At 54.5% G+C, this 16,742-nt stretch overlaps 1 protein-coding gene across 1 annotated transcript in view; it reads left to right on the top strand.

The window, feature by feature from the left end:
- Positions 1 to 6,214: 6,214 nt before the first annotated feature.
- TRPV3 (transient receptor potential cation channel subfamily V member 3) overlaps positions 6,215 to 16,742 on the top strand; it is a 32,095-nt gene continuing 21,567 nt past the window's right edge. The window contains exons 1-5 of the mRNA XM_081805545.1: positions 6,215 to 6,432; positions 12,679 to 12,783; positions 12,911 to 12,997; positions 13,744 to 13,898; positions 14,671 to 14,847. Coding sequence (XP_081661671.1) covers positions 6,269 to 6,432; positions 12,679 to 12,783; positions 12,911 to 12,997; positions 13,744 to 13,898; positions 14,671 to 14,847 — 688 coding nt within the window. The 5' untranslated portion in view covers positions 6,215 to 6,268. The remainder of the gene's footprint in view (positions 6,433 to 12,678; positions 12,784 to 12,910; positions 12,998 to 13,743; positions 13,899 to 14,670; positions 14,848 to 16,742) is intronic.

Here is a 16,742-nt window from a genome sequence, read left to right as displayed (position 1 = left end):
ATTCGTTTTAGATGTAGTGTTCCATGATTCATTGTTTGTGCATAACACCCAGTGCTCCATGCAGAACGTGCCCTCCTCAATACCCACCACCAGGCCAACCCATCCTCCCACCCCCCTCCCCTCTAGAACCCTCAGTTTGTTTTTCAGAGTCTGTCGTCTCTCATGGTCCTAAAATACTGTTTTTAAATGCCTAAGCCAGAATACGTAGGATCACAATTATATTGAAATATAATTATCAAAGTATTTTTTAAAACCCTAAAAATAGGCAATGTGATGACATGTGTGCTTCTTTTGTAATACTTTTAAAATAAAAAAAAATGGTGGCTCTAAAAAACAAAACAAAACAGAAAAAAAACTTACTCAGAGCTGGAAGGAATCTTGTGGGCGTTCTTTTCTAAAATGAATGATTGTAACCTTTTGTGTAAACCTGTGTTGTTTAAAGGACACACATGCAATTAGCTTGTTCTTTGCCCTTTTGTATCTGTCACTGTCTCTTTATCTGTCTCTGTCCCCATGTCCCTCCCTCCCAACACCTAGAGGCAGGATGAGCCACAAGCCAGAATCCCCGATGGGCAGGCTGCTCAGCTCTCCTAGCCCAAGGAGAACTGTGGCCTGCCAGGATGCAGACAAAGCCTCTCCTCACCACTGTCGGGGCGGGGGGTCTGCTCAGGTCTGAGGGTGTTGATGGAGCTCTGCCTGGCTCCCAGTCCTCCCTCCTTGTTCACTGCACTAAGTGGGGCATTTCCTAGGGTGCACTCACCCTACAGGGACCACTTGCCTTCCTCCTTCTTGAGGGGAGAGCTTGTGCACCTGCCACCAGGGTCTGATGTCTGCAGTGCTTGGGAGGTGTGGGGAGGAGGTAAGAGTGTGCTTGACTCCTGCCTGGTATGTCCACTGGGGGGCGTTTTACACTGACCCCAGTCTGGTGAGATGGGCGTCCATGTAGGGTATGTTGGCAGATGGCCAGGGCCTGCCTAAAATTCGGGCCTCTGGGAGGCAGGGTTGGGGCAGGAATGTCCAGAAGCCGCCCTTTACCTCTCACTGCCACATCCCTCCCGGGCCCCAGGCTGCATCTGCCCTTGGTGTTTTGCCTCACACACACAGCCCATTTGGAAGGTTCCTTCTGTCACTTTTGTCTTTATTTAGGCTCTATCTGTTCCGTGCACTGTCACAGAAGGAGCGGAAGTCACTGAGCAAGGCGGGGGGCTGCCCAGCGTGGCTCACGGCTGCTCCAAGGAGTGAGGGGCTGGGCTGTGGAGGGCGGCTTGTCAGTGCTCCTGGGTGCCCGGGCACTGGCGCAACTGGATTGAGCACTGAGAGTCGCCCATGTGGCGGCCAAGGCTGAGTGGGCAAATGCTGGCTTCTACAAGGCCAGACTCCTGGCTCCACACTCCTGCCACCGTGCCGTGTGGGCCCCAAACACAGGGTGGGAATCAAGCTCATGGGCAACCCCAGGCGAGCGCAGCCAGGGTTTCTGCTGGGGAAGTGTTGCCTTTGGTTTGAGAAGCTGACTCAGTTGAGCCAGGCCGGTTCCCGGCCTGGCCGCATTGGCGAGAGCGTCTTCAACAGGGCCCCGTACCCCAGAAGGCTGGACCAGTGCGGCCTCCTGCGATTAAAGGGTCAGGGCTGACTCGCCGGCCTGTGGCCCGATGTGCGGCTCCTGTCTGATCCCCCCACCACGGTTGTACGTCACTCAGCCAAGCTCGTCATCACTCCTCGAATGTGCCTGGATCTCTCGCCTCCCAGTCCCGGTGTGCACTGTCCTCCCTCATTCCCAGTCCAACCCAAATGCTCTCCCTTCCCTGAGCCCATCCCCCACTTCCCCATGGGATCTCCTTCCTCCTCAGTGACTTGAGCCCTTTTTGTCCTTACAACCTGCTTGGTGGGGTTATGGTTCCTGCCTGAGCCTGTCTCCTGTGTGGCCCACAGTGTCTCGAGGGTGGAGACCACCTTCTCCAGTTCTGAACCCTATGCTGGCCCTTGCCTCCCTGCCTTGTCTCCTACTGCGGGCTCTCACAATGAGTTGGATTAAATGGGATTGAACGTAGACCAGCTCAAGGGGCAGGAGCTTCTGTTTCCTTGTATTTGGGGTGGGAGCAGGGCGGCGGGGGGTAGTGGGTCTGACTCAGTCTGCGACCTGGTCCCTGCTCCCACACACAGCAGAGAAGCCTCCCCTTACTCCTGGCTGGGCGCAGTGCGTGTCTTCGGGTGGGGACAGGGGACTTGTAGAGCAGTTCCAGCCTGGCCTTTGAGAAAAAGTGCCAACACCAGGCAAAATATAAACACTGAAATTGGACAACAGCCTCATCCCTAGGGCTCCGAGGCAGCGAGAAGCAAGCTAAGAGGGACAAGGGGCTGAGTCAGAAGGAGAAATTAATTACTAGAGGGAAGATTATGATCGATCCAAGGTCAGGCTTTCGTGAAGGAGTTTCAGGCAATGTTTGTGGGAACTTCAGGACCCCCTGATGTAAAACTGCAAAAGCAGCCCCCACTTTACCCACATTAAAGCCTGTTGGTCCCGAAGCCAGGTTTCCTGTCCCTTACTGGCCATAGGTCCCGCTGCTCTATGGTCAAAAGCCCGAGCCTGCCGCCTGCCTCTGCCCAGGCCTGGCAGGTTGTGGTGATGGGGGATGGAGGGACTCGCCCCAGAGGGCAGCTGGGAAATCCCTCCCCGTCAGTGTCAGCAAGACTTCCGGCTCCCTCCCAGGCCTGTCTGCCAGCCGGGACAGCTGGGCGGTTCCCGAGTGGCAGCCTTGCTCCGCCCCCTCCACAGCTGCGGCCTGCGTGTGGCGGGAGGGCACAGAGTCTTCCCCAACGTGGGCCTGGAGGCAGGTGGCCCAGGTGGTTGCTGGGGGATGGATTGGGATGACAAAACCAGTGAGAATTAATAGCTGTCACTGTTTATTGCGTTCATTCTGGACTCTGGGCTTTGTTCAAGTCCTTTCTATGTGTTTTCTCAAGTAATTCTGCAGGGTGGACTTATTTATTTATTTTTTAAAGTTTATTTATTTATTTTTTTAAGATGTTTATTTATTTGTCAGAGAGAGAGAGAGCACAAGCAGGGGAAGCAGCAGGCAGAGGGAGAAGCAGGTTCCCCGCGGAGCAGGGAGCCCGATGTGAGGCTCGTTCCCGGACCCTGGGATCATGACCTGAGCCAAAGGCAGATGTTCGACCAACTGAGCCACCCAGGTGCCCCTGCAAGGTGGATTTACAATGCACATTTCACAGACAGGAAATGGGAGAAATGACTTGCTCAAGGTCATATAGCCAGAAAGGGGTGAGGCTGTCTGACACCAAGGTCTGAAGTGCGTAATTTCTGGTGGTAAGCTTTGAATGGGGACTTCTTTTGTCTCTAACAGAATCTGATCACAGACTTTGAAGGACAGATACCAAGTCTTGGGGCTGGCCACCCTGGGATCAACCAGGCCAGTGCTCAGCTGTGGCCTGTCCTCCCGGGGCTCAGGGCAGAGCACCTGACCATTCATTAAGCTCTCCCACCAGCATGATCTCTTTGACTCTTCACAGCACACTTGTGAAGTAGCTATTGTAATTCCCATTTCCCAGTTGGGGAAACTGAGGCCCGTGATGGGAAGCATCAAATACAAGAGAGAGAAGAGGTGGGACCAGAACTCTGGCCTTGGCACCTGCCGCCTCCCCTGCCCTGTCCCAGGCTGCGCTGCTGTGTGGGTGTGGGGGTGACTCAGGCAGGGCATGTGGGTGGGCAGGCGCTGCAGCTCTGGCTGGTGGGTGTGGCCTGCCTGACGCCCAGGGCAGGTGGCCCAGCCAGTTCTGCCTCTGACACCTCATTTCAGCCTTCTCTCTGCCTATGATGAGAGCCTCCCGCCGCCTCAGCCACAGTCCCTCCGGGGGTCCTTGGGCCCAGGACATGCGGTGATCTCCGAGCACGGGCAGCCACCACCACCCAGAGCTCACCAGGTGAGTCCTCACCACACATGGCGGCCAGTGCTGTCCAAGGTCCGAGGGGACGCCAGAGCGAGGACCTAAGGTGTCCTTTAGGCCACACTGCCCTTTGCTGATAGGCCTTGGGGGAGGGGTTGGGAAGAACCTCGGGTCTCCAGCAGGAGAAGCAAAGTGAGGCATGAGCTCTTGGCCCAGGGAGTGTGTCAGAACACAGGTTCTGATGGAGCCAGGAAACTTTCCTGAGGTTTGGAGATCTTGGGGAGGGGGAAGGGCTCACAACCACCAAGGGGCAAAGGTGAGGCTCTTGTCTCCGCCAGCAGGCCCCCAGCTGTGGTTCTGCAGCGCAGACGTGTGAGGGGGGCGCTCCGGATGAGATGACGTAGCCCAGAGCTTGAGAGCGACAAGGCGCAGGCTCCTCACAGGGGCTGAGCCAGCGGTGGCAGGGGCTCCCTGCGGCCCCCAGGCCTGGCCTGTCTTCCATTCAGTGTCAGGGCTTGGGAGGCACTTCCCAGGCGGGGAAGCCCAGACCCAGAGAGGGAGGGCAAGGCAGCGAGAGAGTCTCGCAGGTGAGAATTCAGCGTTTATGGGGTGACTCAGGGAGCCAATTATCACTGCTAATTATAGCTCCAGCCCAGAGTTTTCTTGACCTCTCCTGCCCCAGCTTCCCAAGACTGCCCCAACTCATGGGCCCAGGGCAGGGAGGATGGAGCAGCCGGCTGTCATGGGTGAGAGCTCGAAGGTCCTTGGGGTCCTTTCAGCTCATTTATCAGAAGGGAAAACAGAGGCCCGGTAGGGGTAAGAGACATGCCCACCATTCCTCTCCTTTACTCTTGGTTTAGCTCAGCCTTTTAGCCCTGTCTGTCCGTAGACTACTTTGGGCTGAGGAAGGTGGTAAAGGCCACCCATCCTCATCCTGTGACTGTGGATATAGTTAGGGACCTACATGCTCATGATTCTCTCTCCATCTCTCTGGCCTCAAGGCCCCTCCTCAAAGGTCCCTGCCTCAAGGTCCCTGCACTCCAAGGCCAAAGCCCTCCCCTGGATAACTCCTCCTCTCCCAGGGCTGCTTACTTTTGGGGAGGGCAGCTTTCCCGTTTCCAGACCTCACTGTAGTCTGAAGACAAACTGCTCCTGATACTTTTCCAGGCAGCTTTCCTATTTGGGCCAGGATTACCAGCGGCCCTAGCTCCACCCTGCATAGCTGGGCTCTTCGTACAGAAATCTGTCCCCTGCCCTACCTCCATGACCCCGAGGGAGTTCTCTGAGGGCTGCTCAAGCTGAGAATGGCCCCTGTTGATTGCAGAGTCACCTCCTGTCCGTGCAGCCTTTTTGCCCTGTCCATCTCATCCTATATGGCCAGCCCCGCCTTCCCCATGCCAATGCCCCCACAGCACCCTTCTCCTAGCTCCATGGTCTAGTCTCCTTCACCCCCCATACAGTCTGCTATCTCTAAAATGGCCGTCTCCTGTGTAACCCAGGGCCCTCCCAGGCCCTGCTGCCCTTGGGACCAGCTACAACTCCTCACCGGTATTCCAGGCCCTCACAACAGAGCCCTACCTGCTGTTGGAGCCTCTCACTGCCAGTGGTCCCCATGAACTCCTCAGACTCTGCAGCCACACCGGCTCCTTGCCACTTGCTAACTTTCTTGACCCCTGGTCTTTGCTCAGGCTGTCCCCTCTGCCTGGATTGTCCTTCATCTACATAGAAACCTCTAAGGTCCCCTTAGAGGGATCCAGCCTGTACTGAGCATCAGTAAACCAGGTCAGGACTGAGGGGCTGCCTCCTCTGCCTCTGGGGAGGGTGCTCAGCTGCTTGCTTCAGGTGAGAAGGGAGTCTAATGGACAGATGGCCACAAGGCTGGTTGCACTCAGTTCTGGGTGAATGAGACAAAGATAATCAGTGTCTAAGCTTCAGAGACCACCAGGGTGGTAAGAAATCCAAAGCACCAAAGAGGCCAGAGGTTGTATTATTAGGAGCATAGTGTCTAGAACAAAGGAGGTGATAGTCCTGTTCTGTTGAGGATATCACTGAACACAAAATCTGATAGGGACATGGAAAAAGCAGAACCAATTCTTGGGAGTCCACCTGAAGATTGGTGGGTTGAGATGATGTCTTGAGAGAAGCTAAGGGCATGGTGGTCTCTGCCTGGAAGCTCTGTTGGGCTCTCCTAAGATGCACAGGGGCAGAGGTGCTGGAGCAGGGAGCAGGAGAAATTGCGGGGACAGTCTCTCTCTTCCTGGGAAGAGTTGGCAGCCAGGGAAGGTAGAGAGTGAGCTCCTCATCCCGGGGGTATGAGCAGGGACCACCTGGTGCCACATGGGCGTCTGAAGCCCCCTGAAGCTCCTCCATGCCCACTCAACCTAAGCATCTGTGCTATGATTGTGCTCCAGCCATGAATGCCCACCCCAAGGAGATGGTGCCCCTCATGGGCAGAAGAGCTGCCGTCCCCAGTGGGAACCCTGCCATCCTGCAGGAGAAGAGGTCAGCAGAGATCACCCCCACCAAGAAGAGGTAGGACGGGCAGGCTTGGGCACTGTGCTGTGAGGGCACATCAGGGATTTTGGTGCCCATCCTCAGGGAGCCCTTGCCCGGGTGGACACAAGACTCTCAGTCTCATCCGGGGTGACCTGGTGCCCAACTAGGTATAAGCGGGGGGAGGGTGGGGAGATAGCACTACATACTCAGGGGGCTGAGCTGGGAAAGTCAGTACAATGGGAATAATCAGGGAGGCCTCCTTGGAGGGGTCGGAGGCACTGAGGCAGTGATATTCAGGAAGGCTTCTGGCTGAGGCAAGGGATTGCTGGAGCCATCCTTTAGACAGAGCCAAAAGGTGCGTGGAAATTTCAGGTAGCCTGGATCTCCAAGTGACTACTTTTTTCACGTGCACCAATGGCTTTCCTGTCCACTGTGCGCCCAGCCAGGCTATTCAAGCTCTTTAACACCACCTGTGTAATTGGGACCGCAGCAAAGGCACTGGCTCACAGGGTGATCGTTTGTTGGGATCGTCGGCACAACGCGCTGGGCGACACGCTGCTGGCGTCCTGTACATGCCAGTGTGGATAGTGGTTTTGCTACTTGGAGCTTCATCTTCATCATCGTCATTGTTACTGTCCCTCCAAAGGGCCCCTGGGAACCGAGCAGGGCTGGGATGGTTATGACTACTTCCCAGCTGGGGGTGTGGAGGAAGCAAAGCAGGGAGAGTATTTCTCTAGGGTCATTCCTGGCCCCTGAGCTGCTTCCGTGGCAGTCCCCCAGCCCCCCAGCAGATCTGGTGCCCTTAAGCCCAAGTGCCCCTCCTCACCACGGGTCGTGCTTCACTGGACCCAGGTGGGCCCCGGGTGTAGTTCAGCTCATTTGCCTCGCCTCCTCTGGCCCCAGCCCAGGCCCCGGCTTGGGCCAGAGGTGAGATCAGTGTTTTCCCTTCTGTCTGTTGTTGTGAGTAATAATTGCTGAGGTTTTCTGTGCACCGGGGCCCAGGCCGGGGAGACGGAGACACAGAGAGAAAGAATGCCCATCCCTGCTCACAGTCTGGTAAGAAGGGCACCCAGAAGAATGTGAGAAGTGTCCCAGTAACAAGGTGGGGAGGGGTCTGAGAAGGGGTGGGTCATTCTGACCCTGCAGGCTCTGCAGGCTGTCTCAGGGCACTTCCTGGATGAGGTGGTTTCGAATGGGTGATGGCAGGTGGAGAGGCAGGGTAAGGGCATCCCCAGACAGAGGCTTGGGGCAGGGACCAGGGAGGATCTGTGTAACTGAAGGGCTGGGTGGGGGGAGGAATCTGGGAGAATATGAATCCCACTGGGGCTGGGTCTTGGGGGTTGGTTAAGGAGTTTGGACAAACCTGAGGGCAGTGGGGAGCCACAGAGGGATTTTGTGTGACAAGGAGGGCATGGTGAGATTTGCATTTTGGAAAGCATACTCTGGGTGATCTATGTGGACGATGGATTGGAGGGGAGGCTGGGAGCAGGGAGATGACAGGAGGCTCTTGGGAAGCTTGAGTGACAGGTGGTGAGGTCTGAACCTGGGTGATCAGGAATGGAGAAGAAGGGGTCAGGTCAGAAATTTATTGGGATCGTGGGGTCTGTAGGATCAACCATGAGAAGGGAGGGAGAAGGAGAACCGAGAGACATCCCCTTCATTTGGTGGGAGGACCTGAATGGATGATGGGGCCATCTCTGACGTGAGCACATCAGAGGAGGAGGAGCAAGATGAGGAGAGACAAGCCAAGTTCAGGTGTGAATGTTGTCTGAGAAGTGCCCGATGGAGCACCCTCTTGCCTCTCTTTCCCTTCCCCTGCCCTCTCACATTCCTAGGGGAGGTTTGGACCTCAGGGAAGGATTGTGGACATGGCTTCAGGAAAATCCCAGGATCTTCCCACAGTCAAGCTGCCTTTTCTGAGCCTATTCCTGTTCATGAACTTAGCCTTAGACTCAGCTCTACCTATGGCCTCACACAGCCAACGGCCTGGGTGTGAGGTGTGACCTTTGTCTCACGAAGCAGGAGCACCTTCTTCCCAATGGCTCTTTGAGGGCCCTCAAGTGCCTACTTTTCCCTGAAGATTTGGGCATCTCCCTCAAAACTGAATATAGGACTCAGCCTAGATAGAAAAAGAAAAGAAAAGAAAAAATTCAATGTAAATAAAGAAAGCCAGTCTGACCAGTAAGGAAATCTGTACTAATAGTGGGATTGAAGGTACCAAGAAGTCTAGGTGAGGAGAGATTTTTGGACCTGTAGCTTTTCCTGAACCATCATGCTATTTCTTTCTTTTTTTTTTCTTTTTAAAGATTTTTTATTTATTTGACAGACAGAGACACAGCGAGAGAGGGAACACAAGCAGGGGGAGTGGGGGAGGGAGAAGCAGGCTTCCCGTGGAGGAGGGAGCCCGATGCGGGGCTCGATCCCAGGACCCTGGGATTATGACCTGAGCCGAAGGCAGGCGCTTAACGACTGAGCCACCCAGGCGCCCCCATCATGCTATTTCTCATGAGCAGCTACCACTGTGGCCTCTTTTTTTTTTTTTTTTAAAGATTTTATTTATTTGACAGAGAGAGAGAGACAGCGAGAGCAGGAACACAAGCAGGGGGAGTGGGAGAGGGAGAAGCAGGCTTCCTGCTGAGCCGGGAGCCCGATGTGGGACTCGATCCCAGGACCCTGGGATCATGACCTGAGCTGAAGGCAGACGCTTAACGACTGAGCCACCCAGGCGCCCTCACTGTGGCCTCTTTACTGGACCCTGGGCAAGGCGATGCCCTGGGGTGGAGACATGGGCTGATGAAACCTGTGGAGGGGCTGGCTTTTTGGAGATCAGAGCACTTGGGCATTTCTTGGGACAAAGTAGTTGGTCACACAGCCTCTTTCCCAGCCCTGGGGTTGCTCAGGGATTGTTCATCGTCTTCAAAGGGACAGAAATGAAGGAGAGATGGTGCAGAGCTACATGTTCCCCTGAGTTAATGACACTCGTGCGGTGCCTTTGGTCTGGATCAAAGGTAGGAGTAAACAAACAGCATATGCTGCAGGTTAGAAGCCAGGATGTCACATGGCCAAGACATCACCATCTGTCATGGTGGCAGGTAAGATGTAGCATGTGCAGTGGCAAATAGGGCATGTGTGGGATGGACTGTCATGGTCTACAGCTCCCTGTCCCAGGAATCCTTGCTCACAGTCAGGGATCTTTCCAGTCTGGCTTTCACCACTCTCCTTCCCAGCCACTGAAGACTTTCTTCCTCCGACATAGTCCTTGCCTTCTGCCATAGAAGCTTTTCTCATGCTGCCCTCTCTGCTTCTGGGGATTTTCCCGAGCCACAGATCTCTGAGGACAGGGTCCCGAAGGGTCATCTCTTCCTTCCCTGCTTCCAACATTTCCTACACAGAGCATATTTGTGGTTTTTGAGTAAGTAGGTGGGTCAGTGCAGGAGCAGGTGAGACAATGAGAGACAGAGTGAGCGAGTTGATGAGTAAGTGTCCTGGTGGCTCAGCACAGTCCCTCCACACAAAGAAGGACACTTCATGGTGAGATGAGGATATATTTCCTCCACTCCCTCGGGCCCTTTGGCTCCCAGGCCTGGAATAGATAGATGCTGTTGTGATCTGGTTTCCTAGTCCATTCTTGAGGCCCGTTTGGCCTCTGGGAGGAAGCCCTGAGAAGGAGAGGAGTTGGAAGAGACGCAAAGGACCTTTCCTCAACTTCTTGGGCAAGACTGAGAAAAAGATGAGAGCTTTGGGCAACAGAGAGCCCAGTGGGAGTCACCTGAGGTTTGTGTTGGTCTGTCTGCTTATTGGTTCATTCCACCAGCCTCTACATCTATCCACCAATCTGCCCATCCAACTACTCATTGCTCAGCCATCCATGCATCCATTCATCCATCCTTCCATGTATCCATGCATCCATCCTTCCATGTATCCATGCATCCATCTATCCATCTTATTCATCCATCCAACTCATCTGTCCATCTATCTGACCAGCCATTCTTCCTTTCTTTCACACATTACCTATCCATGTTCTGCTCCTCTGTTAAATCTTCTGAGTGTCAGAAGAAGCATTGGGTTCTGGAGAATTAAGGACAATTCAGGTGTGGTTCCTCCCATTGAGGATCTTACAGTTGAAGGTCAGTGTGTTGTCTGGAGCAGGGAAAGCAATGGCCTCATTGTGCTATGACCTGGTCCAATCCTTGGGTCCAATTCTGACCAATTCACTGGGACAATAGCTCTTCAAATGGATTTTTGCCCATCGTGCACCATTTAATCCCCATCTCCTAGAACAGCGCCTGGCATACGGTAGGTGCTCAGTAAGTCTTTGTTGAGTACATGCACACTATCAAGGAGCCTAGACAAGTAGGGACACTTTAGGGTGGCATTTCTGGGGCACTCCAAGGATGCTGGGAGTAGTCATCAGACTGGATGACCTCTGATGCCCACTTCAGCTGCACAGTCCATTTGTGGATGATTTTAGAGCTGTCCTGGCTCCAGAGTCCAGGATCATCTGGTCCAAGCACTCTCCATCCTCAGGTCACCCAGGAGGCAGAGGCAGAGCCAGACTAGAACCCAGGTTTTGGGCTCCCAGTCAGGGGTGTACTTCTCTTTTGGAAGAAGGATTTGATTTTAGGTCTGGTCAGAAGGTTCCTCTTGATGGGCAGAAGATAGGAGGGTGAGGACAGTGTGCCAGCCAGCCCTGTCACCCACCCCACTTATGCCCCAGTTCTGGATTTGTTCTGAGGCTTCCAGGCTTGTCTGTGCCTGGAGGAGAGGAGAGGGAGAGGACAGGCAGGGCCCAGGATTCCCTCATGCCTGCCCATCCCGGGAAGTGGCTATGTTGGGCAGTCTGCACCTGCAACTAATCCCTAGAGCTGGTTTGGCTGGAAGAAGACCCAGAGGGTTGAGGGGACAGCAGCATGGATAGTGGTGTAAACTGGGAGCCTGGAATCAAGAGTCAAGTTCTCTGTTCAACTTGGCTGCTATCCTTGGGGGGTGGCCATGGATGAGTGTTGCTCCATCCTGGCCTTGGTTCCCTCATTATGGAATGGGGCCACAATCCCTCCCCTGCTACCCTTCTGAACTTGATGTGGCTGGGACTGTGCTTTGGGAGCTCTTCTGTGGTCTTGTGAGAAAGGGAGGGGGCATGTCGATCCTTCTGGGCACGGGAAGGAGACAGGCAGCAAAGGTACTTACGAGAGAGACCAGCTGGTCAGGAGGCCACTATCCCCGGCCAGGTCACAGAGCAAGAAGGTATGCTGCAGCAGCACGGGGTGGGGAGTATCGCTGCAACCGACCCTCCTCCTGATGCTCATCATCCAGGCTGTCATGGGAAGGCTTGTCCCTGAGTGTGTGACCGTAGGTTCTGAGAGCATGCGTGTCTGTGTTTGTGGGTGCTTCTGAAGGTGAGGCCAGGGCTGTGTCTGGCTGGGGAGTCGTATCTTGGGTGTGTGTCTCATCTCCTGATCAGGCAGTGAGTCTGTCCCCTCCCCTGGGGCTTAGTCAGGTCGCAGGCCCTGGGCCCATGTCTCTCTTCCAGCCCTGGGAGAAAGTGTGCCTTTCACTTGCCCCTCTACTGCTCCTCACACCCACTGTCCAAAGTGGTTTCCTGAGTTTTCCTTCTTGATGAGGATTCTTAGCCCTGCCCCCTGAACTTTTACAACCCCTCACTGCTCTAGGTCTGACTATTTTCTGTGCCGACACAACAGTACAAGAGATGATCGGAGGGAGTTGAATGTGTCCTGGCAACCAGGAAAGGCCCTTGTAGATGTCAGCATGTAGGGACTTCCTCCTGAAAGGGCTCTTCTTCAGACCCGAGACCAGAGGGACAGTTGCAGGGGATGATGGGGAATTGTAGCTCTCGTTGTTGCCATGTCCCCCATCTCTGGTGAGTCTTCCGCACCTGGAGGCAGCTGCAGACAGGAAAGTCCCCCTCAGATGCTAGGCCACCCCAGCAGAGACCCCTGGGTTCATCTCTCAGTACTTTTAGTGACTAGAATCACTGAAACCCAGCTTTGAGTCCAGGCTCTGCCACCTACTTGCTGTGTGAGCTCAGGCGAGTAGCTTGACCTCAGAGCCTCCACCTGCCCACCTGCACGTGGCGATGGGGCAGTACCCATCCCAGAGGGCTGCTGTGGGGGCTGAGCGAGGCCATGAGGGACGGAGCCCAGCATGGAGCCGGCCGAGAGCGAGTGTGCTGTGCGGCTGCGCAGCCTCAGCAGCAGGGTGCAGGGCACGCGGGTGGACGGTCCCAGCCCCAGCTCTAATGGCCTTGCTTGGGTGTCCCCACAGTGCACACTTCTTCCTGGAGATAGAAGGGTTCGATCCCAACCCCATTGTCTCCAAGACCTCTCCCCCCATCTTCTCCAAGCCTATGGACTCCAACATCCGGCAGTGGTGAGTACTGGCCCCCGTGCCAGCCCAGACCTCCGCTCCAGGGCGGGCAGCGACTCACCTGGGGCCAAATGGCCAGGCCTGGTTGTCTCTCTCTTTTAAACTTGTTTCTCTCTCTCTTCCTTTCCAGCCTCTCTGGCAACTGTGATGACATGGACTCACCACAGTCTCCTCAGGACGATGTGACAGAGACCCCGTCCAATCCCAACAGTCCCAGGTCAGCCTGGCCCTCCCCTTCCCCTCACTGCGTCTACCCGGTGGGTGACAGAGGCATGGGCATCACTCCCCAGGAAAGAGAAAGAAGCCTCCGTTCCTGGGGGTTGGGACAAACGTCTGGACCTCTGGTTGTGGCATGTAGGAATTTTTTTGGGGGGGGAGGGGAGTATTACATTTTATAAACTATAAAAAGTATTACCCATTCATTATAAGCATTCAAAGAACAGTATGCAAGAGAAGGAGAACTGTAACACAATCCCATGTAAGTACATTAAAAATACATGCTTATAAACCATGAAGCATCATGTGCATTTTGCAAGAACACATACAAACAAAAAATTACGCATTACCATGCTTGTCTCTTTGGAGTGTGGTGGCAGGAAGAGATGGAGTTCAAAAATGCAAACATCCCAAAAGATTAAAGTGGGATTTCCCTTCCCCTAATCTCATACATTTTAAGGCAATCGCTATTAATTGTCCTTCCTAGTCAACTTTACTCTGTGTATCCAAATATGTATTTTGAAAAAACGTGATTACATTTGGATTGGGAGGGAAGCCTGCACGCGGCGACAGGGGTGCAGGGTGCCAGGGGCCTGGAGCGCTGATAGACAGCGCCTGGGGCGTCGGGACAGCGCGGGGGCTGCCAAGGCTGGAGCGGCTCTGCGCAGGCGCAGCGGCTCCGGCGGGCGAGGGGAGAGTAGGTTGGTGGTACCCGCCCGGTGAACTGGCAATACTTTCCGGCCTCAGTGCAAACCTGGCCAAGGAAGAGCAGAGGCGGAAAAAGAAGCGGCTGAAGAAGCGCATCTTTGCAGCCGTGTCGGAGGGCTGCGTGGAGGAGCTGTTGGAGCTGCTGCGGGAGCTGCAGGAGCTTTGCAGGCGGCGGCGCGGCCTGGACGTGGCTGGTCAGTGGCTGGCTCCGGCAGAGAGAGCGCAGGGCTGGGGGCCCCGTGTGGCTCCTGCTGTCAACCTTTCCCCACAACCACCCATGAGGGGGGCGTGTGAGGAGCCCAGAATGCTGGGCTGGGGACTTTGAAGCTGACTCCGAGGGCAACGGGGAGCCATGCAAGGGCTCAGGCAGGCGAAGGTCAGGTCTGGCCACTGCATGGAGGGCAGGTGTAAAACTGGAGAAGGGTGCTATTCAGGCAGCGTTGGGAGCACAGCAGAAGAGCTGGGGGAAGGTGACCTCGGCAGTGGAACTGGCTGGAATCGAGGACAAGGGAAGTGAGAGAAAGAGAGGAGTCCAGGGTAGCGCCATTGGCCACTTGCTGGATGGTGGGTCCCACGCTGTCTCGGGGCCGGGGCGTAGCGTGTTAGAGGGAGGGGATGTAGGCTACTAGGAGGAGGCAGGCTGAAGACTTCAGGGCATCAGCACTGAGGTGGACAGCGGGAAGGCACGCAGTGGGTGAGACTGCCCCCTCCAAGGTAGCAGGTGCAGAAGGCAAAGAGCAAAAGGCCTTAGATGACGCTCTCGGGGGGCCTCAGGGGAAGAGCAGTTGGAGAGGGAGGAGGAGAGTAGGTAGCAGAGGCTCCAGGAGGCCAGTGGGGGAGGCCCGAGCAGGGTCTGGAGGTCTGAGGCTGCCGCCCCCTCACCCTGGCCTCCCCTCCTCAGGGCTGGAAGGGCCAGGGGCAGCCGGGGCCCCTCCTGCGGCTCATCCTGTGTGACCCTGTCCGCAGACTTCCTCATGCACAAGCTGACAGCCTCTGACACGGGGAAGACCTGCCTGATGAAGGCCTTGTTAAACATCAACCCCAACACCAAGGAGATTGTGCGGATCCTGCTGGCTTTTGCCGAGGACAATGACATCCTGGACAGGTTCATCAACGCTGCGTACACAGAGGAGGCCTACAAAGGTAGGCTGCCTGTGGGAGGTGCTGTGCAGACAGGGATTTCTGAGGCTGGGCTGGGGGCCAGGTCACACAGGGCCCCTGCTGTCACCGTGGGCCCTAAGCACTGAGCCTGCTTTCGTACCACATAGCAGGCACTCCTCACTTCCGTCCTTTGTTCTGCAGAGAGTTTTGAGCTAACTGCCACATGCCAGGCATTGTTTTCGGCACTGGGGCGCAGTGGTGAACAAGACAGATATAGGCCACTGCTTTATTTATTTATTTTTTTTAAAGATTTTATTTATTTATTTGACAGAGACAGAGACAGCGAGAGCAGGAACACAAGCAGGGGGAGTGGGAGAGGGAGAAGCAGGCTTCCTGCTGAGCCGGGAGCCCGATGTGGGACTCGATCCCGGGACTCCAGGATCATGACCTGAGCCGAAGGCAGTCGCTTAACCAACTGAGCCACCCAGGCGCCCTAGGCCACTACTTTAAATAAAGTAATTTTAGATGGAAAATGCTAGGAAAAGAAAAGAGAAGAAGGTAACGTGATCCAAAATGACTGGGATGGGCAGCTTTAGAGTGTATCAGCAGGGAGGTAACCTTCGACCTGAGGCCTGCATGATGAGAAAGACTGGGAGCAGGGCAAGGGCCAGAGCCTGAGATGGGAATGAGTCTGGCGTATCAGGGCAGTGGGAAGCCGGCTAGAGATGCTGTCAGATAGCTGGGCGAGGCCAACACACGGCCAGTCTTACTGTCACCATCATTGTTATTACTGACCGCCCCATCTGGGTCTCGATTTTGTGGCTTCTCTCTTAAGTGGATTGGAGAGGGGCAGGGAGGCCACATTTGCGATAGTGTTTCCCCGCCCGGCAAATCTGTTGTGAATAATCAGTAAGGTGTGTCCTCACTGGAGTTTTTGGACTCAGTAAACATCCTCTTCGGTTCTAACGAGGTGCAAAAATGATGGGCTCAGGAATGACTGGATGCTATCTCGCTGATATGCCAGGGGGCACTAAACATTGCTCTTTGCAGGGAGTAGTCTAGCTTGGCCCTCAACTTTTCTCATGGGGCAAAGTCCTTTTTATTTTTATTTATTTATTTAAACTGCAGACTTTCACAAGGGTTTTTATTATATACTGGAAAAAGTAAAGGACTGTGAAAACTCAACACTGTTGACGGGAAGCAAGGGAATCCAGGGATGATGGCTACAGCTGAGTGCTGAACTGCATGCTGAGCTCCCTGGTAGCCAAAGCAAAGAGAGAAACCAGATGAGCTATATATAATGTTCTCAGCCTGTCACTAGGGAGTTGATACTAGACCTTAGCCAGGGAGGTTTAGGCCAGTGCCTCAGGCTTGCCTGTCTTGATTCTTCTCCCTTTTCAGTACCCTTTCTGTCCCCTCCTTTCTTCTTGTCAGTATACAGGGACTTAAACCCCTTTCTAGCAGCATGTTCCCTTGAGGCCAGGGATGGAGTCTGTCTTGCCCATAGTGAATTCCCTGTGACCCTTGGGGTCTCACATAAGAGGTCTTTAATAAATGTTTTTTGGGGCGCCGGGGTGGCTCAGTCGTTAAGCATCTGCCTTCGGCTCAGGTCATGATCCCAGGGTCCTGGGATCGAGTCCCACATTGGGCTCCCTGCTCAGCGGGAAGCCTGCTTCTCCCTCTCCCACTCCCCCTGCTTGTGTTCCTGCTCTCACTATCTCTCTCTCTCTGTCAAATAAATAAATAAAATCTTTAAAAAAAAAAATAAATAAATGTTTTTTGAATGAGTGAATAAATGAAGGTTACTATTAAGGCTTTGCTGTCCTGACTGCAACTCCTTACTTTTCTTCTTTCTTAGCCTCCCCTTATCACTTCCTTTTTTCACGACTTTGTCTTTTGCTGGTGGGCTTGTTGGGGGCTGTGAGCACTCACTCTCT

This window comes from Leptonychotes weddellii, chromosome 15 (assembly GCF_054177405.1).
Source record: "Leptonychotes weddellii isolate Sample4059 chromosome 15, ASM5417740v2, whole genome shotgun sequence".
Lineage (NCBI taxonomy): Eukaryota > Metazoa > Chordata > Mammalia > Carnivora > Phocidae > Leptonychotes > Leptonychotes weddellii.
This window is presented reverse-complemented; position numbering and strand designations above follow the sequence as displayed.